Here is a 25,266-nt window from a genome sequence, read left to right on the forward strand (position 1 = left end):
CCTTTGTGCAATCAGGAAATGGATTACGTGAAATGAATGCCAGTTGTTTTGGGTCCTTGGACAATACAAAAGATTCCCTTGATCCTGCCCAAAAGCGGTTATTTGCTTATGCCCGGAATTGTGGACAAGAAATGTTATAATAATGTCAAATCAAATCCTAAAGCAATATGGATTTGTTTTTCTTCCGTTTGTTCAACAGGATATGAACAAATAACTTAATTAAGTCATTTTACAACAACTTTTTCCCTTCACTGAAATGTGACCCTAAGCAAACACAATTTAAATTGTGTATATATGTGTAAAAATAAACGATGAAAATCCAGTGTGGTTATCAGTATCAATAAGCTCATTTGAAATGTAATGCTCATTGAAATGGAAAAACAATGCCACAAAATTAAGTGACAACATGATCTAGATTCAATTTTATTTCATTTCCTTTAAATTTGCATATTTATTTAAAATGGTACACTTTAATTTAGTGTTAAGCAGCGAGTTTATTATCGAGCTAAATTCGAACAGAAAGTAATTGCAAATAACCAATAAATCAATGGAAAATGTCAATAAGAGACTAATAAACTCAAAAGATTTGATTGTCTCGACCATTGTTTAATCTTACCTTGCAAACTTATTTGAATACGTAATTTTGAGTGGAAACCAAAAATTTGTGTATTTGTGTCGCGTAGAGGAATAGCCTCAAGTGCCAAAAAAGTTTTCACGCCGATTTCGCACCGCCACAGCTACAAACAAAAAAAGCAGCTTTGCGCCGATAAGTTTATGAAGTCAATCAAGTTTTAATGAGGGGGACACTTGTCGCCCAGCTCGCCTTGTTGAATAACTTATCAAATGCCCGCAGGGGCATTAAATATTTGTTGTGCTCTTCTTCTTTCTCTCCTTCTTCTACCACTTCTTCTTCTTTATTGTGTCTCTTTGTCTTTGTGTATTGATTTAGGCGCTTTTTGGGTAGAGTACTTTCGATCCCAGACCATAATTTGAATAACGGTTCGCTGCACTTGTTATATACTTTGTCTTTAATTGCGTCGAATTTGAATAAACAAAGAGTTGTCCATCCAAATAAAATAAAGTTTGGTTCCTTTTCGGTTTACATATATTTATTCGGGGAATTTAAAAATACATGTTTCTTTCTGTTTCTCATATATATATATATATATATATTTTTCATATGCATTCATTTTTATACATAAATAGTTTTCAGTTTGGTTTACACATATGCATTTTATGATATGAATTCATTTTTGGGTTGTGTTTTCTTTTAGCTCTTTACATGTACACTCTAAATGTGTACATATACACATTTATTTGATCGTTATGCATACAGTTGCATATATAGTATATTTGAATTTGTTTTAAGACCTTTGCTAGAGGTCTGCACTTAAACTCTAAAAATAGTACAATATGCTGGATCGAAAAGAAATTCATTCAACTTAATTTTCGGTTCAGGTTTTTTTTTTGTGAGGGGTCGCATTTCTCATTGTTTGCGGACTTTGCTTGTCAGCTGGCTTAATTTATTTTTATTACGGCCAAATTCGCTCCGGTACACTCCCGGCCATCTCGGCGCACGGCATTCTTTCGGCATTTACAGTCCTTACAATCGACGCCGTACAATGCCAGCTCTCAAAGGCTTTGCCTTTTGACTGCAACACAACAAAAGAAATTCATTCGACCGATAATTTTATTTTTCTTATTATTTTTCGTGTGAGAAGTGAGAGATGGGATAGTGATGATTTTTTTAATTATTTATGGTCAGGTACCGTAATTAAAAGATTTTCATTTAAATTAAATATAGAATTTTGTAGCATTTGTGCTCAAACTTTTAAGAAATAAACAGCCTAAATTATTGTTAAATCATATGAAAGAATAGAACAAATAAGTAAATTGGTCTATATTAAATTTGTTCTTTATAACTTTTGATTCGTGTTACAATTGAAAACACACAACAAAAAAAAAAAAAAAGAAGAAAACGCTCAACTTTAAGCTTAAGGAACAGCAAATAATGTGAGAACTGTGCTGTTGGAAAATGTGGTGGGCAGCAAAAACTCATATTAAGTATACGTACCATCACACGCTTTACTTTTGACGGCAACAGCTGCTGTGGTGCTCAACAGAGGAGCAGCTGTCGCTGCTGTAGGATGTTTACAACAACCTTTCGAGGTCCTCGCTTTCCGCATCGCTTATGTAAGAGTCGGTGTCCGTGAAATAATCATCGTCGCAGCGATTGCGACGGCAGCAAACACGTCTACCAATTTCATCATCACTCCAGTGCTCGAATTCCTCCTTATGGTGCTCCAGCAGCATTAGCGACGGGAACAAACTATCGCAGCCGCTGCAGCTACAAAAATAACAACGACACAAAAGCAACAGTAACAATTGAGTTAGCTGAGACAGCTGGCAAATTCGTTTGATTTGATTACCCAAAGTGTCGCTTCTTCTGCTGATGCGAGGCCAACTGCCGATGACAATGGAAGGAGCGATCACAAACATTGCAGGTAAGCGATTCGTCTGTAAGTTGAAACCGGTAAGCAAATATAAACTTCTGTTTAATATTATATTCTATATAGAAGTGTATACTATACAAAATATGTAATTTATTTAAACAAATATCAGAAAAATAAAATTTAAAAATACATTCGTAAATAACACATGTTGAATACTAATTTTTAAAAATTCTGATTGCAAAATATGTCTTGTAATATTTGCTTTTGGCAAAGCTTTTTTAGCAATTTAGATACAGCTTAGTTCTGGAAATGCTCCATTTCAATAGCAGCTATATATATGTATGATCTGACTTATAGTTTGATTCTATTATGCCTATCATTTCTTGCATTCACATTTTCGACAGACATTCAACAATGATAGAAATGTTGGTAGTGGAATTAGTTAGAAAATATCTAACTTATGTTGTCGAAATTGTATGTGTCATGACAAAATAATTACAAGGTCTGCAACTAAACAGAGACCATCTCCACATGCAGCTCTACTCCTTTGGCTAATCAGCTGTGGCAACCAAATATAAAAACAGCAATGTAAGCTATGTTAGCTGAAAGTGTTTTATGCCACTCACCGTAGTCATCGTCATCGTCGGCCATGGCCAATGCGTGAAGTCGGCTTATTGTGCTTTCGTTAATCTGCTTGCTGGATGCGGACATGGACATGGACATGGCAGCCGCTGACAGGTCCTTTGATGATTTGCCTTTGGCCTGACACAAGCCTAGCTCGCACAGAGCGCTCTCCACCACAAAGTTGCCCTGACAATCCGCGTTCGTACACGGCAATAGCTCCAGGTTGGCCTTCTCATTGCCATTAGCCTCGTCATTGCCATTGCCATTGACATTGTTGCTGTTGCTGTTGCTATTGCCGTTGGTATTTGTGTTGCTGTTGTGGTTGTGGTGACTGCCGCCGGTATTGCTGCTGCTGCTGCCAGGTGCCAGCATTTCAAAATCGTCGAGCTCATCGAAAGGATCATCGATTTTATGGCCAAAAGACACGACATCGTCTGCCTCAGCGCTTAACCTTCCATATGCCTTGCGTGGCGGTCGCTTCACGTATTTATCTGCAGAAATATAACAAAGAAGTATTCCATTAGTTTTTGCAACAACATTCTGGCGCCACTGTCCCAACCTGCAATCTTTGCTAGTCACGACAAAACTTTTTTTTTTTGTTATAGTTGCCCACATGCAACATTAAAAATTGTTTCCGATTTATTTTTAGGTTCATACTGCAGCTAACAATATATGAGCATCGTTTTGTTTTTGGCTTCGGCTTTTGTTTCGCTCTCAGGTTTTGTCCTCCGTATCCTTTCCGGTCAGCACAAAAGTTTTTGTCCCCTGTCCCATAGCCGTGAAGTGATAAAATGAGATTTATTGGGCCCATTGTCTGAGTGAATGTATGGGTGTGCGTGTGTATTTCCTTATGCTAAGGATTACAATATATAGTGGCGACCTATAAAATTATATCAAGGTTTTATTGAAAGGTCCCATATTTATGGCGGCCAGCCCACATTTATTTGGTTTTTTCAGATATAGATTTAAATAGCTGAAAGGTGAACATGGGGTATACGCAATAAAATATTCTGAACATTTACTGTTGTGCTTGTAAAACAAAATAAAGAAATAATGGTATTTATAGCAACTTAATTTGCATATTATTTTGTTTTCTATGACTATCATCATTTTGTATTTATTTTAAATTACAATATACAAATATTGTGTTTAATGTTGAAGTTGCTGCTAGACAAGTCTTCATATTTCGCAGAATTTTTCAAAGGTTAGCAATGAAATTGCTTGAATTTTTGCTCCCATGCAAATACTGGAAAAACTAATTGATATTTTCTATCTTCCAACTTGAATAAAATAATAATTATGCATTTAAGAAACAACAATGGAAACTTCAAAGGTAAAACTCCTTTAGCTATATTTTAAGGAGTAGCAATGAACTCAACTGAAATGTTAAAGTCCGTAGCAAATACATTTTATGCCGGAAATTAAATCTGTTTGGGTTCTGCGACAACGATGGTAATTTTGAAGCGAAATAAAAGTCAATCAAAAACCCCTTTTGACTTTAATGACACTCTTGAGACTCTTACATTAAATACTTAGCGAATATTGACAAATGAATACACGCAATTAATTATATTGAAGAAAATATGAAAGATATATGCTGCGAGAACTTTTTGTTTTGGACACGTCCCACAAATCTGGTTGACTAACAAGTTCACATAAAAAGACGTAAATTCAAAACTTTGTGAATGCAAATATAGCAAAACTTAAAAACTGTTCGGGAAAATCTCGTCACTACTACCTAGGTTGATGAACTAAGTAAAATGTCAAAAGTTTATGCCATGAATTTTGTTGCGGTCCAAAGTAAACGCAAAACAAATAGAGGCAAGCATGCATATTAAAAAGCGTGGCATGTAAACACCAACACACGCATGTAGGCACACACACACCGACATACACACACACACACACACACACACTGACTACACACGCACACATAGGCAGACAGCAGGTACTGTAAGCTGGTGGCAAATGCAAAAATTGTTTATGCAGCTGTGAATAAACGCGTTAGTCCGTGAAGCCAAAAGAACTACATTTTATTACTAAAATGTGTGTATGTGTGTGTGTGCGTGCAACGTGCTAAAAAGGAATGCAAGAGCAAGTTTTGCGACGAAGCATTTAACGGTATTTTCACAGTAGGTATGTATGTGGCTGGTGTGTGTTGTGTGTGAGTGTGTGCGTGCATGTAGAACTATTGCCGCTGGCATTTCCTATCCTCAGATTGAAATTTATGACACAAATGGCAGGGTGAATAAGGACAAATAGGAGAAAGTTGTACGGAGCCCGCGAATAGTTGGCCTTTTAGCTTGCACGCGTTCACATTTTATTGGGACTGACATGTGAGTATCCCAAAACAGGACGCACAGATACAGTGTTTTTTGAATATAGTTCGAATTTCGTATTACAGCACAAATTATTACAAATGATGCTCTGGCAACTGACAGCTTGTTGGGTTACCAAACATAAATCATGGCCAAACGGAAACAAACAAAAAAACAAAAAAAAAAAAAAAAAAAACAAAAACAGAAGCTTAGCCGGAGGCGTTATTAATACGCCCGATAAACGCCCAATAATTTGTCATGGTGTGTGAAATACTCGCATTACTTCAAAAACCAAACAATAGATCTAATAATGCGATAGGAGAAAGTTTTTGACCAGCAGTTACCCTGTATATATTATGCACGAAATACATGATATGGCATATGCTTTATAAAGTTGGCAATTCTGTGGTAGAACAGTTATTGTATTAATATAATACTTTTTTTTAGCTTCTGCAGTTGGGCTAGCTTTTTTAAACATTTAAAGGAGGATTTCTAAGTTTTTGAGGTTGATTTGTTGGGCATCGTAGTATTTACTTTAATTCCCAAGCCTACATCTAGTTTTTGTGTAAATTTTGTGTAGCTTTACTACTATCTTAAATTCAAAGACCAGTTGTCTTCTCTTCTCCAGCTCTGTGTTTATAGGCAAACATTTTTGAATATTATTTACTGCGTTAATACATTTTTATGACAAATAAGCGGCAAATATTTTATATATTTTATTTTATTAAGTATTTGATGTCAATTTTCTTGGAATTGGTGGAACTTTTTCAAAAGTCTACTTTCGGTTGTTGATTTTTGTATTTTATCTACATTAGATTATTTTTATTTAAGGCAATTGGGTATACAAAATTGTGGTGCTAAATAATTTATGGTTGTATTAGGCTCTCTGTTTCGCGCTCGCTGTTCACCGGTTTCTTCCCTTGCTCCTTTCACTGCTCCATTCACTGCTCCTACACATCCGCTCCCCTATTCTGCTGCTGCTCATTTGTTCAATTAATGGTATCTGCTGGCAAAGTTCGCCAAATTAGCTGCCAATGAAAACAAAAAGTCGAATGGCCTTCAAAACTTGTCAGGTTTTGGTGCGTATTCCATAACTAATTGGCTTATACACACGCACACGCACTCATACACACACGCACACACACACACACTCATACATACACACACACACACACACACACACGCACAAGTACACTCACATACACATAGAGAGCGTAAATGTGCGTATAATTGCTTTTGTTGCTTAACAGTTCACCGTAAATTGAATGCAGTCCACATATTTGTATGCATGGGGAATATGGGGACATTAATATCAATGACAAATGGATGTCATAATTATCGGTTAATGCCGCTGACATATGTTCACCCGCATTTGCATAATAAATGACCAGCTTATGAGCGTGCGTGTTTGTGTGCATGTAGCACATATGTTTGTTCATTTGGTCGAAAGACCGCATCATAAAACTTGCATATAATTGAATTTTTTCTCTGGCGTTAAAAATAATACCGCAAAACAAAAATAGTGACAGAAATATTTTATATTCGATTGGTTTCGTGGTATGCTACATTTAATATTCGAAAATTAAATTGAATATTATTTTTTTGTTTGTTTGTGTAAAATATATCAATTTCAGGTTTCGGCTTTAGATATATGTTTGTATATTCATTTATATTTCATAAGTAATTAGATATTGGCTATTTATTTTTTTTTAGTTTAGTTATTTTTTTATTAAGAGCTTTGCGTTTACACATGCCAATTAATTATTGAAGTAATCGATAAACCAATTATAGTGCGTTTTCATGAATTCTTTATAGCAATATTGACATTTAATTGGAAACACAAACAATAAATTGCTCAAATGCATTGGATTTAAAATGTTTGCTTTTAATTTGCTGCTGAATTATATCATTAATATGCACATCAATTGAAAATACTGATATATGAGAATATGCAAATTTCATAGGATATGCAAACATTTGCTTTATTTCTGATATTAATTCTGTTAAAGATCAATTGTGTGTTTGTATGCTAACGAAGATAAATTTCCGGGTAATAATCAATTATAAATGCAGCAAAGAGATGGAGTCACTTTCGCAATATTAATATTGACTCTTTCAATGTTTAAAATATATTGGGTTTAATTTGGTAAACTTTATGTTCGCCTATTGTGGTTTAATAATTTCATTCCATTTGACTTATCTTAATAATAGATTAGTTTAATTAATACAAGAAATTCAATCACTCCTCTATCCCAAATTTTTATTCGTAATTTTGTAATGCTAAAAATTCATTGAATAACTGTTTATTGATCTTGACTAATATCAGCCAAACAGAAAAAAGGTAAAAAAGAAAAGAAATTGAAAATAAAATATAATATTTAACTGCAATTTTCTCAATTTATTTCAAACAACTCAATAATAAAAAATCTTTCAGTCAAATACTCCACTGCAGTCATACCGAATTTAGGAATTGGGTTAATTATATCTCAATAGTAAATAAGTTGAGCCAGCAACTCTCACTTTAATCCCAGATTTTTATTTGAAATTTTGTAAAGCTAATTATTCATTGAATAATTGAAGAGCTGAAGAAAAGCATTTGAAATCTTAATAAATTTTATTTGAAATTTTATGAAGTTAAAAAATCATTAAATAATTGTTGCACATTTAATTTTCAAAGCACTCAAGAACTGAACAATCTTGAAGAAAGCCATTCCATTTCAATCATACAAGATATATAAATCGGTATTTTTTTTGTAAGTTCATAAGTAACAGTAATTGTTACGAACAACAGCCATTTAAGGATTTATTGTGAGTTTCCGCTTTGTGCTGTGTTCTCGAGCTTTATTACGCGTTTTGTGTATCTGAGTTGGTGCGAGGCTTAGCGCTTAGACGATGGCATCTTGTGACTACGCCTGAAGTGTTTCTTTTTTTCTTCGACAGTCGTATCCGTTTGACACCCTGCCACAACAACTCCAACATGCCACAACAACCATACACTGTTTCAGACACAACCATAAGGAGCAGCTTATTATTAAGAGGAGGTTTTCTTTGCCGTATTTCTTTTGCTTCACAACGTCCAAGCTTACATTTTTCCATTCTGGCAACGGCAGCTCTCTCGCCATATGCCAGAGGATCTTGTGCAAACAATAGGTACAAGTGTTTATTTAAGCACAATTCGCTACACACGCATGTGTGTGTGTGTGTGCATTGCTGTGTATTTCGCAAGTCATTGCAGGAATTTTAATTAACTTAGTTTAATACGTTTGGGGCTTATGAGTTTAAGCTGCGGCATCATTCAGCACTTCAGTTGCGAACTGTTTTTCTTTCATTTGTTTTTAGTAACAATGCCAGTTAAAGACAAGTAAGCCACTAAAACGTTGAAATGTTTTCAGGGTTATTAGGAAAGACTGAAAGTATATGTGTGGAAATTCCGATTATTGCAGCTGTTCTGGAAGTTTTTTGATCAAAATCAACACAAATGTTAAAATAATGAAAATTAATTTCCAATTGTCTACTTAAAGTTCACAGCTTGTGCTAATGGCAGTTGTTTTTGAATTATTTGTATTAAAATGTGAAAACGATTAGTAAATTTGCATTAAGCTGAAAGTTTATTTTTTGAATAGTTTACTGAAACTTTTACTGGCTACTCTGTTTTCAATGCTTCTAGTATTGTACTGGAAAACAAGTTTCCTAAAATTGCAACAAAATGAGAGTAAGAGATAAGACCTTGTTAAAGTTGAAAATGTATGTAAGTTAGCTTATATACACTTTTCAGGCATTCTTTTAAAGCTATACTGTACTTAATACATGTTATGCTGCCCATATCCCATTTTGAAACTATTGAAACCTATTTGTAAATGTAATGGGGAGTAAAATGTTTATAGCAAATACGTGTTGGGTTTTGTTAAGGTGTTGGGGTTTCCTTTTTTATAGGTTGTTATGGTTTTTATATTTTTTAGAATTAAGAATGCTGAAATAAATACACCTAATGGTAACACCTGAAAGTAATGTATTATGAATGAATATTGTATCTGTCTTGGAATGTTTGTTAAGACTTTCAGGTCTCCAATTCTAGCACACATAATAACTTGTAAGTCCTTTGTTCTTGTCCCATTGTGCCTTTAAGCTTTACTTGAATATATTTATATATTATGTTCAGACATTTTTGCGTTTACAGAGATTAGTTAAATACATAATCCAACTGATTAGCAATTTTCCTTAATCCCACACTCAACAAAAGAACGGAGTACATAATGCTTAGTGCCCATGCTACAATTGGTTTGGCTAGAAGGCATCTGGTTGGTATTTGGTTTCAGGTTCGTATTGTGTCTAAGATGGTGCCTCTGATTGCAGAGTCCGAGCGTTAATTAGAGCACATATATGTATCTATGTATGGATGTGAATATCTCAGTGCTGAGTCATGTTTCACTAATTAGACGACGAGTCCAATCAATTAGAGAGGGGTCCCGAAATCGAATAGTATAATTGCCACCTGGACCGTACATTATTCCACAACTGGTTAGCAGCTTACCCTGTGTACTGTTATTGTGGTTGCCACCGCCGGTGGCGCCACCATTTCCATTTCCCTTGCTGCTGAAGCTGCAGTTGTTGTTGAACGAGTTGAAAAAATTGGCAGCGCCCGTGCGACGTAAAATCCAAAACATATTTCAAATTTTCTGTTGCTGTTGCTGTTGTTGTTGTTGTTTGATATGTTGCACTAAAAAGTATGCTACGAACTATGCGAAACGTAGCGACGGCATTTCAAATACCGCGTCTGATAGGCGCGCAACACTAACAACAAGAGATCGAGAGCGAGCGAGTGAGAGAGCGAGAGAGAGCGAGAACACGCGACAAGGATAACAAAATGATAGTCAACTGTTCAGCTGCTGGCAGCTGTTCCGTGGCGTCGCGTTGTCTGCAGCTAACTGACTGCCATACGAACTTCGACTGCCATTTTATACCCATAGCAGCTTTCGTCTGCTCTCTCGAAAATGGAAGAGAGCGCTTGTTAGCAAGAGAGCGAGCGAGCCTTGCTACGTTAAACGTTAAACGTTAGCGTAACGTAACGACAACAGCTGCAGCTGCTGTTCAATTTGCTGGCAACGTTTTCACTTGTATGCTAAATGCTGAACTTGACCTTCGACAACAATTGGCTGCATTTTGCTGTTGCTGCTGCCACTGGTCCTGCCGCTAGCAATCCAAAGAATGTCTTTTGCTGTGGCAAATACTTTTGTTGCGCTCTGCTTACATAACGGTTAATGGCGCCTTAAGCGCCAACTGTCTGAACAACTATTACAACAAATGCCCATCAATCATGTACCGGAAGTTGGGGGTCGACACTGCTGTCAAGCACACATTTAAAGCTGCCGCACGCACGTCTACACTCTCAATAATAAATGGCTTGTTATTAAGAAATATGTCAAAACGCACAATTGCCTTTTACTAAAAACTTCAGTTTTATTTATTATTCTACACATTTGCTTAATATTGAAGAATATATTTTCTAAGGTGCAGATTACTGAAATCTGATTTCTAAAAACACTTTGGCTAAAAATACAGTTCAATAGATGGATATTTTCTTTAATTTCTGTCTGTTAGTGTTTTGCTTTGAGTGTATGGTGTGCCACGCCCCAATTCGCGTAAAACTTAACTGCCTGCAGCAGTTGGTGCATGCAGCACTAGCAACGTGAAATGGCAACTTGAGCGCTTACATGAGCATATGCCATTAGGTTCAAGAGCAAGTGCAAGTACTTACACACACACACACACGCAGATACTTACACACACACACACACACACACAGATACTTACGCACACACACATAGATACTTACACAGAGGTTCTTGCCCTGGAAATTGTCGCGTTTTTGTGTTGCGTTCTGAAATTGCTTAAGCGTTTGCGACTTTTAATGCCATCGGACAAATTACAAAAGCAACCCCAACTACCACAAAATGCTTGGATAACTTTTATTCGCAGTTTGAACTACGCGATTTTGTTTGTATTTCCACGCCCAAATAGCACATCGTAACTTAATATTGAAAATGTAAGCAGTGTGCGGTTGACCGATGACTTTCTGTCATTTATAAACTGTGGAATAAGCCTTAAATAAAATTCTACAAATTGTGGCAACATTTTAAAATATTATTTAAAATTCTTTGAGATGAATTAGTTTCGAATCCGTACAGAAACTAATGATTTTCTTTTCGAAGTGAAAAGTTTTCTCCCTTGCTAAATTTTTAATTTAATTTTAGCAACGGGGTAAATGAACTTCTCCAAATGATTTATGAGTTATTACAGCCAATAACAACTTATGATAATATATTACTTATGTATCGCTGGCCCGTTTACAGTGGGATAATGTTAGTAAATATACAGTAATCTGTAACTACTATAAACAATTTGTATAATTTGAATGAATTTGTAGTGCATTTTCTGGAACTTCATAAATATATTGATTGTTTTACGATTGTGTTCAGTTGTTACGCAATTTTTAAACCAATTTGTGGGTATGCGAAAAGTTCTGTATAATAAACATTTGTACAATATTTATTAAATAAAATATGCTCATTTGATATTAAACCAATCAGGTGGCAATTAACAATTCAAATTGCCACAAATTGTGTGTCGAACTTTTGGCATCTGGTGCATTAAATATTCATTTAGTACGTGCCAAAGTCAAAGAGACAAGCGAAATGTAATCGATTTCAAATGAGGATTCGGGCAGTTGAACTTATGCTCTTGTTATGTATTTGCCATATGAATTATGTATGAAAATGGCTTCTGCATATCGGGTACATTCCAAAACAAAAACAGCAACAACCACATCCATCAAAGCAGCCAAAACTCTGTCTAAGCGTAATTAGATAAATTGACAGCCCAACTTGAAGGCGTTTTAGAGAGTTCAAATAGTGGATTAGGTTGCAGACAAAGTTGGCAACCAAATTGACAAGCTGAAGTAGACTACCAGACATTGATTGCCATCTAATTCAGTTAACTCTTGACCTTCCTCAGTATTTGTCAGCTTGTTTATTTATATAGATACAAAATGTAAGTGCTAATGGAATTCAGGCAAAGCAGAAAATATAGACTAACTGCTTCAAGATCACCTTACCAATTAGTTTTATTAGCTTAAGTAAGTAATATTCTTGAGGATAGGTAATCTTTAAAGCGTATTCTAAGTGCAAGAACCGATTGAATGATTAGTGAGATAACAGAGATTATAAGATTTAATTACTATATGGAACCAATAAAAAATTCTAATAAATAGTCAAAAAATAAAAGTTGCTGGAATACTATTGGAAAAATCGTAGTAATGTGATCATAATATTATCATATCATTATTAATATAGAAACTGTGAATATAAATATATGTTTCGATTTGTTATGTTCACATAATGTGAACTTTAATAAGTTTCGTTTAGCTTAAGCACTTCAGCACATTGAACAACTTTTACTTTTTCACAAGAAGGCAACTCTGGCAATTTCAAAATATAAGTATTTATGACTTGGCTCCAATAAAATGATTGCCCATTACTCGTATACGGAGTGGTTCCACATATCCCACATGGTAAGATATTTAACTGATAGATGTGCTGCATTAAAGTCATAATCATATAATATAATATTGTTGACTTCAGTCGATAAATGCATGACAGAGTTCTTCCGTTCCGAGTGCCCATTAAAATATGTCATAAGACTTCATGGTTTTTATAATAGGTCCAAATCACAATGCAAATAAGGATGTTCGAGTATGAAAATGGTCGACACACACGGGCAACACACATCAGTCGAGCAGTTTCAGTCATGAAGTGTGTTCGAGTACTTCTCTGGTGTTGCTGCATTTTGGCCATAGTTGTTGGTCAGTTGAAGCCCGTTGTGGAAAGTGAAGATGATAATGAGGCTATTCTCAAAATAATATCAAGGATAGATACTGTGATGCCCACCCAGAACATTATTACCTACCTTGTGGATCAGAACTCAAAGGTTAAAGGAACTTCAATCACAACTTCGCTTCAGCAACGATTGATGGAGACTTTTAATCGTCCGGTGATTGCGGCTGGAATTCATACTGGCTCACTTCGTAATATCATCCATGTTAATAATATGGCGGTTGTTTTTTTTACTGGCATGGATGATCCCAATCTAAATATGTTCCAGCAAACAGTAAATAATATTCAAACAGTTTTGAGCATATTTGTGTACAAGTCGGAAGATGATTCCCCATTTCCAAGTGATGAATTGGAAACATTTTTTATGTGGTGCGTGAATCACCAAATTTTTATAGCTTACCTCATCTTTAGGAACTACAGCAACTACGAGGTGAGGACATACCGCATGAAAACAACAGCAATTGTGTATAAATTTATAAACACATCCATGCCAGAACTCACTGATTTGAGGTACCGAAAACTGGGTAATATGTATAAGTTGATATATAAGGTTGCCGTTGCTCATAGCCTACCAGAAACACTTGTGGTAAGTTCTCATAATTACTGAGTTATAATACTGAGTTTATAGTACCATAACCAAATCTGCTTGTAGTTCAATACATCCGATGGCAATATTACTCTAGGCGGTCTCAATGGCATTCTTTTGACGGAATGTATGCATTTTTTTAATGGACGTATGGATATAGTGCATCTGTCATTTGACGACTATCAGAAAGAAATTCGTGAAGGCAATCGACAAATTGATGTTGGCGTCAACACGGTGGCCAATTCTTCGATCAGCCGATTTAGTCCACATGTGGAGTCAACACGATACTGCCTGATCCTGCCATTTGAGCGTTCCGTTGGTTTTCATGAGTACCCAAAATATTTCAATCGAACCCGGTCATTGCTAATATTTATGGTATTTTACTATGTCATCATTTCGGTGATTAGACGGATTTCAAGTCCACACACTCCACTGAGCGATGTGCTCTACAGGAACTTTCAGCTTGTGATTGGACAAACTCTGGCAAGCAGTGCGTTTCGACGTCTCCGTCTGTCAGAGAAGTACATCGAGATATTAATTCTCAACTACAATTTAGTGTGTGGTACCCTATTTGGTAGTTTTTTAACAATGGCTCTCATCACGGGACTGTATAAGCCAAAAATTATCGATGTCGACACGTTTCTGACCAGTGAAATGCGTATCATGGTTTACCCACAGCAGATGCAGTACATCTTTGATCACTTACCATCTGTGCTAGGCGATCGTGTCTTAATTGTGGACGAGCAGACAAGGGATCAGCATATTCTATCCCTCAATGATAGCTATGCGTATTTCATTGCCACCGACAAATGGGTGCTATTTGAATATATGCAAAGACGATTGCGTAAGCCCAAACTGTGTCTAGCTCCGGAAAGCTTATGTGGAGCTTATATGAATATGAGGTTTTATGTGAAACCAGGACGAATCTTACTTTATGTGCTGGAATACTTTGTGCAACAAGTACGGGAGGCAGGTCTTGCTAAAAAGTGGACGCAATTGGGACTGCGTCAGGCGCAGCAGGCCAATTTGATGGCTCAGGCCCCATACGATCCACCCATTCAGCAGCCCTTACCAATGGATTTCTATCAATACAGTTTCAGACTGTACGTAATAGGAATGTCACTGAGTCTGGTATCTTTCTTACTGGAACTCGCCATAAACCGCTGGAATAACCGAAATAACGCGAACATAATATAAGCATTATATTTTGAACAACATATATCAATTTTATTCAACATTTGTGTCACCTTGAAGCACTTTAATAAATCTCGCACTGCTAAAGCACCATAAAACACGAATGAATTATTCGAGATAGAGGAACTGATTTTACATAATAGTCGAAAATTCGCAGCTTTAACTATAACACTCAGTAGCTAGGGAAGCCCTTCCGATAAGTAAGAATGCTTTAAGGATATATCTTAAGCCCAGGTTTTTATCATCAATCAGGCGATTTTCTACTGTGATTCTTAGCAGATCTTGATTAATTCTTTTTAAATTATCAAGAAAGTTTGGCGGTCAGACGAATCGACTCAGTTGTGGATGCTGATATTGAATAAATATGCATATAAACTTTACGGGGTCAGAGTTGCTTCCTTTTGATTGCTTTGAAAGCCATTGTATGCATTTTTAAAGCGTTCAAGGCATTAAATTATACAAAATAAATATATCGATTGAGTTACGCGATTCCAGTACACTTTTATTTAGTAGTAGTTTGCTGTAGTATTTGATGGGCTTCACTTTAGAAGCTTGGCATAATGTTGCTTGTGTACAAACTTAATGCGCAATACGAAACTGCAAAATATATACGAAATTATTTAGCTACATTTTTTGCAATTTAAAGCGTTACTCACCCAATGGCCACAAAAGCTACAAAAAATAGAGCTGCGCTCAGAAAATTGAAGAGGCCAGGAAAAACAGACAAAGTGTGCTGATAGATCATAGTATAAAGCGGGGCGGCAACTATAAAAGAAAATATCAAAACTTATATCTGATTAAATGAAACCTAGAAGATTATTTACATACCAAAGGGCGCAAATGATTGCAAAACATTTTTTATGGAGAAAATTTTACCTGAAAAAATCGTATAATCGTATAATCATAACAATCATTATTAATATTTTTATATTCGTATACTTGCCCAGATCAGAGGCGGGCACTATATTCGAGACAATGGTGCGGCACATGGGACCACCGATGGAGTGGAATACCCCAAGTGCAACCGATAGATACATGTGCCAGGGCTGGGATGCAAAGCCCTTGGTCAAGTTACTCAATATTTCCGAGAGCAAAGATAAAAGAGCCAGCGTGACCACAGAGAGACCAAAAATCTATGTACAAACAAACAATGATTAATTAGGCACATTCTTTGGTGATTGTTAAGGATGGGTTTCTTATATATATACCCGATACCTTGCGCAGCATCAGAAAACCAATCAAAGCGCCCATCATGGGCACCATTTTGCTAGTCGTCTCAAAGAACGTAAACTCCCTCACGGACCAATGGAATTTTTGGCGTACAAACAAGTACATCACAGTCATCACACCATCTATAAAATATGCATATTTATTTTTATTAATTATAATCACTACGAAAAAGAGCTCACCTGTCACAAACATGGTCATGAACATGGCCAAGGTCACGAGCCAAATTATTTCGCGAGCATTATGTTCACGTGGCTTGCAGCAGGTTACAAACATGTCCTTCAAGTGCGTCAAGCTAAATATACTAATTTTTTCAGACTCCAATTCAGGTTCCGGCTCAGCTGTGGGTTGCTTTGTGTCTTTGGTCAAAGGATCTGGCAGTTTTGTCGGTTCTTTTTTTGCCTTCTCCTGCTGCTCCTCATTAATTTTGTATCCAAACATACCGCCATTATCCTTCCCATCCTTCTCAGTCACATCGAGTACCACTTTCTCCATCAGTTTCTGATCATCGTTTACCATATTTGGTGGGCAATCAATGGACATCGCTTTGACTTGCAGATCGCAGGCTGTAATGGGCATATCGTTCTCAGGCTTCTCAGGCTTCTCAGGCTTCTCAGCTATTTCCATCGCATCTTTGGCGTCCCTCGCATCCTTTGCGTCCTGTGCGAGGCGTATGTGCAAACTTTCTGGCATATAGCAAATGATGAATACTGTGGCTAATATCACACATGCCGCTGAAATACCCTGTGTCACCGCAGCACTTGTGGCTGCATATACATAACTAGATAACAAAGATCCACTGCTGACGGCAAAGAACATCAGCAGCTCTATTGCAATCATTCTGCAAGAGAGAAAACTTCAAGTCAAGAGCTTATACTAATTAACTAAACAATTAAAGCCCACCTGTATGGCCTTGTTTTAATATCAGTTACATCCGATATAAAGCAAAAGCCGGCCACCGCAAAGACGCACATGCCACCAAGCAGCGAGTGAGGCACTGCTGCCAATGTATACCACCATGGATTAATATCATTATAGCTGGATAGCGCACATATAATGGTTGATGTCACAGCCGAACCCGAAAAACCTGCAAAATAATTTACAGTCTAAGCAAATTGGAATCGCAATAGTCGAGAGAGTGCCTAACTGGGCAATAATCTGTGCTCGTGTTAAACAATATGTGCTCATTTTATTGTTTTCCTAAAGGTTTGTAAAAGTTTTAATGGGTCTTGAATTTCTCTAAATAATGATGTATTAAATTATTTTTAAAATTTAAGCTCATATTCTGTGTATGGTAAACACGCATTTATAATCCCATCAGTTTTTCATTCAAGCGCGATCAAACAGATCTGATCAAGATCGAATATGTTTCGCTCTGACTGTTAAATATACACAACTTATTTTGAATAGATTCAGTGTATTCAATTATACTTTCTGCCTACCAATCATTGAGACGACGAGCAGCGGTTTGCGTCCATATCGATCCGACCAGGAGCCAATGAAGAGGCCACAAATAGCTGGCACGATGCTCTCCATCAAGGTGCGAGTGAGAAACATGTCGGTCACATACGATTGCACCTCAGTTTCAATGGCCTGTAAGTCGATACAAAATTTAAATAATTTCCACACGTCACATATTTATTGCGGATGCATTTACATGGATTTCAGAGCTGGCATTTTTGTTGTCCAGCTGGCTGCAGTCGCTTTCATTGTAATGAAAAGCCACCGTGCATGCTTGAAAAATAATCTGATTGCGCATTACAGTGCCTGCAATACAATATTTAACATAAACTGTCCGAAATACGAGGTCATTTAAAAACCGAAATGTTTACCTGAGAGCATATGTGAAAATATCAGCATGAATACCACTGGTTCTATGTAAAACATATAGAATAATTTATGCACCGGCAGACTCTTCAGCTTATCCACAGCGTTGGAAATTGCAGATTTCTCAATCATTATTTTTTTTATAAATATTTATAAATCCCAAATTTGCATATGAATGGATTCTTAGTATTTATTCATATGTTTTATTTATATTATTATTTGTTATATATTCAATTATAGCTAACCATGCACGATTTTTTCACTCATCCGCACAATATTTATTTATTTTTGCTTATATCGCGCTTATTAAATGATTTAAAAGTATTAATTTAGTTGGCTTGTATAATTGGATCCGTCGCTACGATAATTTCATACACGTATTTAGTTTTCCAAAAACTGGCCTTGATATTATTCACTGAGGCGATACGAAAACCAAATCCGACAGCGGATCGTCAACTAGCTCAACGATCAAGTTGACTATGCTAAATGATCTGCTACCGGCAAATCTGTTCAGCTATATAGCGAAACTGGTTTTTGTTTAGTTGAAGTTTGCGACCTGAACTGCGCAACGCACGCTACTCTACTGGATATAGCTTATCACGATAGGTTAAATAATCAAACAATAGCCTAATACATAATATCAGAATAATATAGTATTGCGATGAACACAACAATTTGTGTGCTTTTCTAATTGTCTAAACACGTTTGGGTTATATGCTATGTGAACAGCAATTTAAATCGGACAAACACGTGAATCTGCCACGACAGATAACATGAATTTGGCTTTGATGGGCGCGTCGATAGGCGTTTCGATTGTCATACAGTAAAATGTACTTTTTATAATGTCAATTATTCACATCCATTAAGTATTCAAAAGTTCTAGTTACTCACAGCAAAACACCGAAAATAATTTGTAATAGTCGACACTTGTTTCTAACCACTTTATTTCGATTTACGAGCCAGGAAGTGCGATAATGTCAGAGAAGTACAAATAGGAAACATTCTATTTTTGAAGAGTATACTGAATTTTAAAAGCTTAATTGAATATGATATAATACTAATATCTTAAATAAGGGTGATAAAAATGAACTGCGGAAAATATTCGTATAATAAAAACATATTTAAAACGTGTTGAAGTCAAAGTCGTTATAAAAAATAATAATAATTATAGTAATCGTAAGTTTCTCAAGTAAATAAAAGTCTCTTTAAAAAAAATAGCTTAAAGACCTTAATGCCCTTGTCACATGAAAGAAAGACAAATCAGTTATTGAAATAAAATGCTGTGACAGTAAAAACTCAACAAGAGAGTATTGAGAGAAACAATTTTGTCAGATTTTAAGCTCAACTATTGTGGGTTATGTGTTCAAGCTCTACATAACCGCAGCTGCCACGCTCATTACAGAAGAGGTGGGGCGGTAGGTAAAACCACAGAATATGTATACCGCATTTAAAACTCTTTTTATTTGGGTGTTTGTGTTTAGGGTTTTTCGTGGAGTTGATGAAGATATCAGCGTTGCTCTTGCGGCTTCTATGCCTCGCATGCCTGACATAATTGCCTGGCAGCGAGGGAGCCAAATGAGTTTCAACAGCCAAAATGGCGCATGCATATTACGCATACGCCGCATATACTGCCCCAATTTGTTGACAAGCTAATTGCAAACTTTCCGCCGGCTGTTCGCATTGTGTGAGCAACTAACAAAAGGGCCCGGCGACGAGTTGAACATTTTTAAAGGCTCTGCTTGGCATTTAAACAACAACAACAACAACAAAAATGTAATGCAAATGTGAAAAAAGGTATTGTCTCTACTCGTTGTGCCACATGCAACATGTAAGGGGCTTGTTTTGCATTTTGTGTGTGCCTCTTGTTCGCTTGACACAAGCCAGAGTAACGAAAAAAAAAACTGAATAAAGTCAAAACGGCACGAGTAAATTAAGCAAAAAACATAAACAGTTGAAAGATAAGAGAGTAAAACAAAAAAAAGATGCACAAAAGGTCAAAGGAGGCGAAGACGATTCAAGTGTCGGATGAAACGAGAGAAAAAGCAATTTCTTAAGACCAGCACGTGCCTTAATTCATTTCTGTTGGCCCTAATTATTTCGAAATTAAATGGCTAAAGGGGCCACAACTGCTAAAAGTGGCCAACAATCGGTTATTTTTTTCTTTGCTTTCTGCTGAATACCTGTTTTAGAATTTAAATTAAATCCCCTTCTCCAGTCTTAGTTGCCTCTCACGAATAAGATAATACGCAACCCATTTGCACTTTATTTAATTCATTCCCGTTTATACTCTTTCTAATTGCATTATAATTAATTAGTGAAGTTTGTAACGCATTGAAAGAAGACTTCCCCTAGATCTGAAGGTATATATATTCTTGATCTGCGTCACTAGCTGAGTAGATATTGTCAGACTCTCTTAAATAGCGTTGTAGTATCTTTTGAAAAAAAACATTAACATCTGAACACTGCATAACTTTCATTGGAACAATCGGTTGCCTTTGTTTTATTTTTTATTATTATTAATTTAAGAAAAGACAGATGTTGGTGGGTTGTTTCTGTGGGGCATGTAATCTTCGAAGTGCCTAAGATACCCTTTCTTCCTTATTTTTCTAAGAGATGCGTATAGCTGTACCTTTACATGGACATTTATTAATTAACGAAATTAAAAACAAAATGACAATAAAATTGTTGACTTGACAAAATGTAATTACATTCTAAAAAAGGGTCATTAATATGGAATTAAGTTCCTCAATTAGTTGACTATGTCATCATACGCTGCTATAAATCTGTTATATTACAAAATTGTAAGTTTAAAAAATATGAATTTATGAAAGCAACTAATGCAATTTATAATACATTTAAATGTATATGGTCTGAGATGAATTTGTTTCTCTTACAAGAGTTCCAGACTTCTATAGTTGACTGTTGAAAATCCACATATGCCCATTTAGTTGTCACAAATTCTACTTACAAAAACTTTATATTTAAGACATGACAGTTTAACTTAGTTGTCTAAGTTTGTAACTGGAGCTTAAGCACTTCTTTCCATACTTAAATCATATGCAAACTGTTTGAAAGATACCTTTTCTGTAATTAATTAAACCCGTTTATAAGTTCCAAGACCCCTGCCAGCAAGAATCCAAATTCCCCATTGTCTTTTGTCGCAAATTAAAAACATTAAGAGCCCTTTTGAAGATATTAAATTTATGTTTTGGTTTTTTTTTTTGGGCTCGTATTTCGCAATTAGGTTGTGGGCATTAGCGGGCTCGAAAGTTTTAATGCCGCTTTAAGCCGTTGCAGCTGCCCCGGTTTTATGAAATTAGAAATTTTCATTCACAACGCCCAAACCAAAGCCTTTGAATCAATGCTTGCCTTTTTAATTGGCCCCTGGCCGACGTTGTGGGCCGAAGCCCAATTTTTGCAAAATCCGCTAATGGTTGAATTGGGCTGAAGAGTGCGGCGTATAAAAAGCTTATAAAGGACAACCTCAAATTGGCAGCTGCATTTTGTGGCGGCTTTCATTTTGGCCACTTGTAATTGCATGGACGAGCACCCACAAAATCCGGTTAGTAATTTGTGTAAAGTGTGTGTGAAAACAAGAGCATGTGCACAATTTACTAAGTATCACTCAAATAAATAATGCATTCAAATTGAAAGGATTTCACTTAATTCCAATTTACTGACTAGCCTAATGATACTATTCGTTTGATTTACATTTGGTGTTGAGAATTGGGCGAGCACATTTCGTGGTGATTGGCGGCAACAGAATTGCACACAATTTTCAATAATACTATACTCCGAATTGTATTCAGTTAATATCAAAAGTGAAGCTGAAGGGCTCTTTTTAGAGACACCCTTCAACTTAGAATTGGAAGTGCTATTTAAAGTTATTTGATTATGATATTTATAGTTATATTTTAATATTAAACTGCATTTTTAAGTTCCGGCAAAGCCAAAAACATGTCTGTTGCATGAAAATAACTGCACTGGTTACAGGGTATTCGTATTCTGAGTAATTTGGCGGGAATCCGCCAGTTCTCGCTACACATTTTGTTAGCATGACAAATTTGCTCACATTAAGCAGACTTGTTATGAGCGCTTTCACAATTTTTGGCTCGTTGCTCACACATATATTTCTACACACCCACACATAGAGCTCACTGGCTGCTCATTACTCATAAGGGCATGTAGTGGATATATATCCATATATGTACGCATAATAATCATAACATGAACATATTATCTGTATGTATAATATGTAAATAAAGCTTGTTTCGTGGAGTGTTAAATTAATGAACTCATGTCGTAGACATGTCTCACTTTGATTACGCGCAATCTTTCTCAGTTAACTCAGCGCCATCTTTTGTTTGTTTGCCTTAAGGCAAAAGTTTTCTTTCAGTTTTCTGCAGTTTTGCTGCATTTTTGTTTGCATGTCTCGCCTCAATTTGCCATGAGTGAAGGAAACCATTGAGATTGCTGGCAAGAAATCCTGTAATATTTAACAGATAAACATTTATACAGTTCATTGACTCGGCACTGCGTCGCAAATTGCGGTAAATCCGACATATATTTGTGTTGCATTTACATATCCAGCAATTTACTTTTGTTCTTGTTGTGTTTTTCTCGTTGGAGCAACTTTTCATAATCATAACTCAGTCGCATTTGCCATTGTCTGCCATTGCACGCTGTGTTCAATTTTACATGCTCCACGTGAAAGCACTTACTGTGCGTGTGTCACTGAGTGTGTGCGTGTGTGTGTGTGTGTGTGTCACAGATGAAAAGAAATTGGCGAATGGAAAATCAATATATATTTATGAGTTCATGTTGTGGATACACGTACAAAATATATATCTGGTAAAACGAATACTTATCCACCTTATCCATTGGGGGAATACATGTAATGCCAACTGTTTGTACGCTTCTAGCCGTAAAAGCATTTCACACATAACAATGCTACAACTACAACCAAAGTATATTATGTTTGAAATTTCTGACATTTATTTTATTATATACACATATATATATATATATATTTTCTTTTTTGCAACAAATTTTTATTTGATTTTGCGCTGAGTGCAAATTTCTTAGGCAAACGCTGTATATTATTTTATTTTATTTCTCTTTCGCGACAGCAGAGACAATTGCTACTTCAATTTACCGTAACTCAGCGATGCCCCCACTCAACAATAAAAAACATAAGCTGCCCCGCGCTGAAAAGTATGCTATGGGTATTTGTGCTCCTGTAAGCGGCTTAAGAGCTTAGCGGCGAGTGCAATTTGCAGCAGCAAATGGATGGAGATAACTTGCCACAAACCGAGATCAGCCAGTAACTAGAACAGTTAATTTTCGAGTGCAATTAAATGCTGCAGACACCTTACTAATTTAAGCTTGTTAGAAACATTAAATTCGTTGGCAAATTTATCTCAACATTCTAGTGAAAGCTAATTGACTGAAACCAAACAAAATTCAACTTGTGTCGTAAGTATGCAACAACTTGTACACCAAATTCTTAAAGCTCTTTGATAAGTTTTGGTTATGTCATCAGGAATTTGTGTCTTAAGCATGCAAAAACTATTGCATGAAATTGTTAAAGCTCTTTGTTGAGTTCCGCTTTGAAACAGGTGCACAGCTTGTGGAAATAGCAAACTCTCTGCGCTTGTAAGAAGAGTCAATGTCAGTAGAATTTATTGCATGAAAGCAGAATGGGAAGTCTCAGTTACAGGCAGAACCGAAGCACTCGAATTGCATTTTCCACAATTTGCTTTTACCAGTATTGCTACTGCTGCTCTTGTTCATGTCTCAGGATGCAAACTTTTAGTGCTTCAATTTTCAGATGGTTGGAAGTGTATCTGTGTGGGTGTGTGTAGTAGTAGTTTGCGAGAGGAAAATCAATTAATTTCAAGTCTGAATTTCGAGTGGCTGAAGTGAGTAGATATCGATGCATTTCATGACTAACTCTGTGTGTGTGGCTCGTGTTGTTTTTGTGTACAAAAAAAATGGGTCAGTAGAGAAATGCATATGATGTGGAATGGTATGTAGAACTATCTATGTATTTAAATATTTACCCAAATTCAAGGATTAAATGCCTAACAGATAATTTTAGGTATACGAATACTATGACAGCAATGAACATATAAGTTATAAGAGGTTAATTGAATTGGGTATGGTTAGTACAAATGAAACGATTGCAACGCAGGCCTCAATCTCGTTTATTTGGTAATTCGCATTTATTAAAATATTAAATAAATCTTAAGCTTAAAATCTGCTTATGTTTGTTATATGAAATACTTGGGAGGGATTTATTGTGCTGTTTAGATTGCTGGAAACTTAAATAATAAATATCCTTTATTGTTCTTTTTTTAATGCATTTGAAAACTTAATTTTTCCTTGATCCAGTGCTTTTTAGAACTGGTTAGAGGGTATCTAATAATGGCGCATTTCCGCCTGAAGCACTTCCAAATTATTTTGGGACTGTTGAATGGATGATTGTTGGCCTCATTTGGTACATGCTCTGCACACTTGATTTAATTGCAGGAGAGCCAAATAATGTGAATGTTTTCGTAGTATCAACCAACTGCTGCGGGCACTGTTCATAGTGATTCACTGGGAATTCACTTTAGCATTTTAAATGACACAACCGTCCCAGGGCTTAGACCTTATGCTGTATAATGAAAATCGGCTTTGATATCAAATAGGCCACTAACAAGCCCAAAGGCAGATGCTTGAGAAGGGGGTACGTCTTGCCAGTCAACCGAAAAGCGCAATTTGATTCAAGGGCTCAAGTCTTTAAGTAGAGGCTCCAATCAAGGCGCAATAAATGGCCAGAGCCGAAAAGGTCGCCTTTTCTTTTGATATATACATTAAGTATACGTCTATCTTGTAATGGGACCCACAAAGACATCGTCACAGTGTGGGCTGAACTTTCGGCTTTGTTGCTGCTTGCACATCGAAAGAAGCAAACAAAATGCGCAGTTGAGAATATTCCTTTTCGTTTCTATTTTTTTCCTTTTGGGTATTGTCAGCTGTGTGTTGTACAGCACACCAAAATGTAAATAAATAAGTAAACCTTTACAGCCATTTTGGGGTTCCTTTAAGAATTTGCATAACACATTAAATATGCACGACACACACACACACACACACACACATAT

At 36.1% G+C, this 25,266-nt stretch overlaps 2 protein-coding genes across 2 annotated transcripts; both read right to left on the reverse strand.

Moving 5' to 3' along the window:
- Positions 1–1,220: 1,220 nt before the first annotated feature.
- LOC6569786 (GATA zinc finger domain-containing protein 7) lies at positions 1,221–10,285 on the reverse strand. The gene is made up of 5 exons (XM_001996125.3): positions 9,927–10,285; positions 3,080–3,568; positions 2,430–2,517; positions 2,075–2,347; positions 1,221–1,652 (listed from the first exon to the last, which is right to left on the reverse strand). Exons 1-4 carry the CDS (start codon positions 10,057–10,059, stop codon positions 2,152–2,154), a joined length of 906 nt encoding a protein of 301 aa, XP_001996161.1. The 5' UTR covers positions 10,060–10,285; the 3' UTR covers positions 1,221–1,652; positions 2,075–2,151.
- Positions 10,286–15,083: 4,798 nt separating this feature from the next.
- On the reverse strand, positions 15,084–18,703 carry LOC6569799. The gene is made up of 10 exons (XM_001996123.3): positions 18,124–18,703; positions 17,949–18,058; positions 17,734–17,884; positions 17,195–17,378; positions 16,474–17,132; positions 16,280–16,416; positions 16,008–16,197; positions 15,893–15,940; positions 15,721–15,829; positions 15,084–15,661 (listed from the first exon to the last, which is right to left on the reverse strand). Exons 1-10 carry the CDS (start codon positions 18,248–18,250, stop codon positions 15,604–15,606), a joined length of 1,773 nt encoding a protein of 590 aa, XP_001996159.1. The 5' UTR covers positions 18,251–18,703; the 3' UTR covers positions 15,084–15,603.
- Between the last annotated feature and the right edge of the window lie 6,563 nt (positions 18,704–25,266).

The sequence above is a fragment of the Drosophila grimshawi genome, unplaced genomic scaffold (genome assembly GCF_018153295.1).
Source record: "Drosophila grimshawi isolate 15287-2541.00 unplaced genomic scaffold, ASM1815329v1 contig_311, whole genome shotgun sequence".
NCBI classification, from domain to species: Eukaryota; Metazoa; Arthropoda; class Insecta; order Diptera; family Drosophilidae; genus Drosophila; species Drosophila grimshawi.

Excerpts from the sequence above, each read along its gene's own strand:
- LOC6569799 (XM_001996123.3), bottom strand. The coding sequence starts at position 18,250 with ATGATTGAGAAATCTGCAATTTCCAACGCTGTGGATAAGCTGAAGAGT. Across the intron at positions 17,133-17,194 it reads ATTAAAACAAGGCCATACAG|AATGATTGCAATAGAGCTGC; the intron begins GTGGGCTTTAAT and ends TCTCTCTTGCAG. Across the intron at positions 15,830-15,892 it reads GCAATCATTTGCGCCCTTTG|TTGCCGCCCCGCTTTATACT; the intron begins GTATGTAAATAA and ends TTTCTTTTATAG.
- LOC6569786 (XM_001996125.3), bottom strand. The coding sequence starts at position 10,059 with ATGTTTTGGATTTTACGTCGCACGGGCGCTGCCAATTTTTTCAACTCG. Across the intron at positions 2,518-3,079 it reads CGACGATGACGATGACTACG|ACGAATCGCTTACCTGCAAT; the intron begins GTGAGTGGCATA and ends TTCAACTTACAG. Across the intron at positions 2,348-2,429 it reads CAGAAGAAGCGACACTTTGG|CTGCAGCGGCTGCGATAGTT; the intron begins GTAATCAAATCA and ends TTATTTTTGTAG.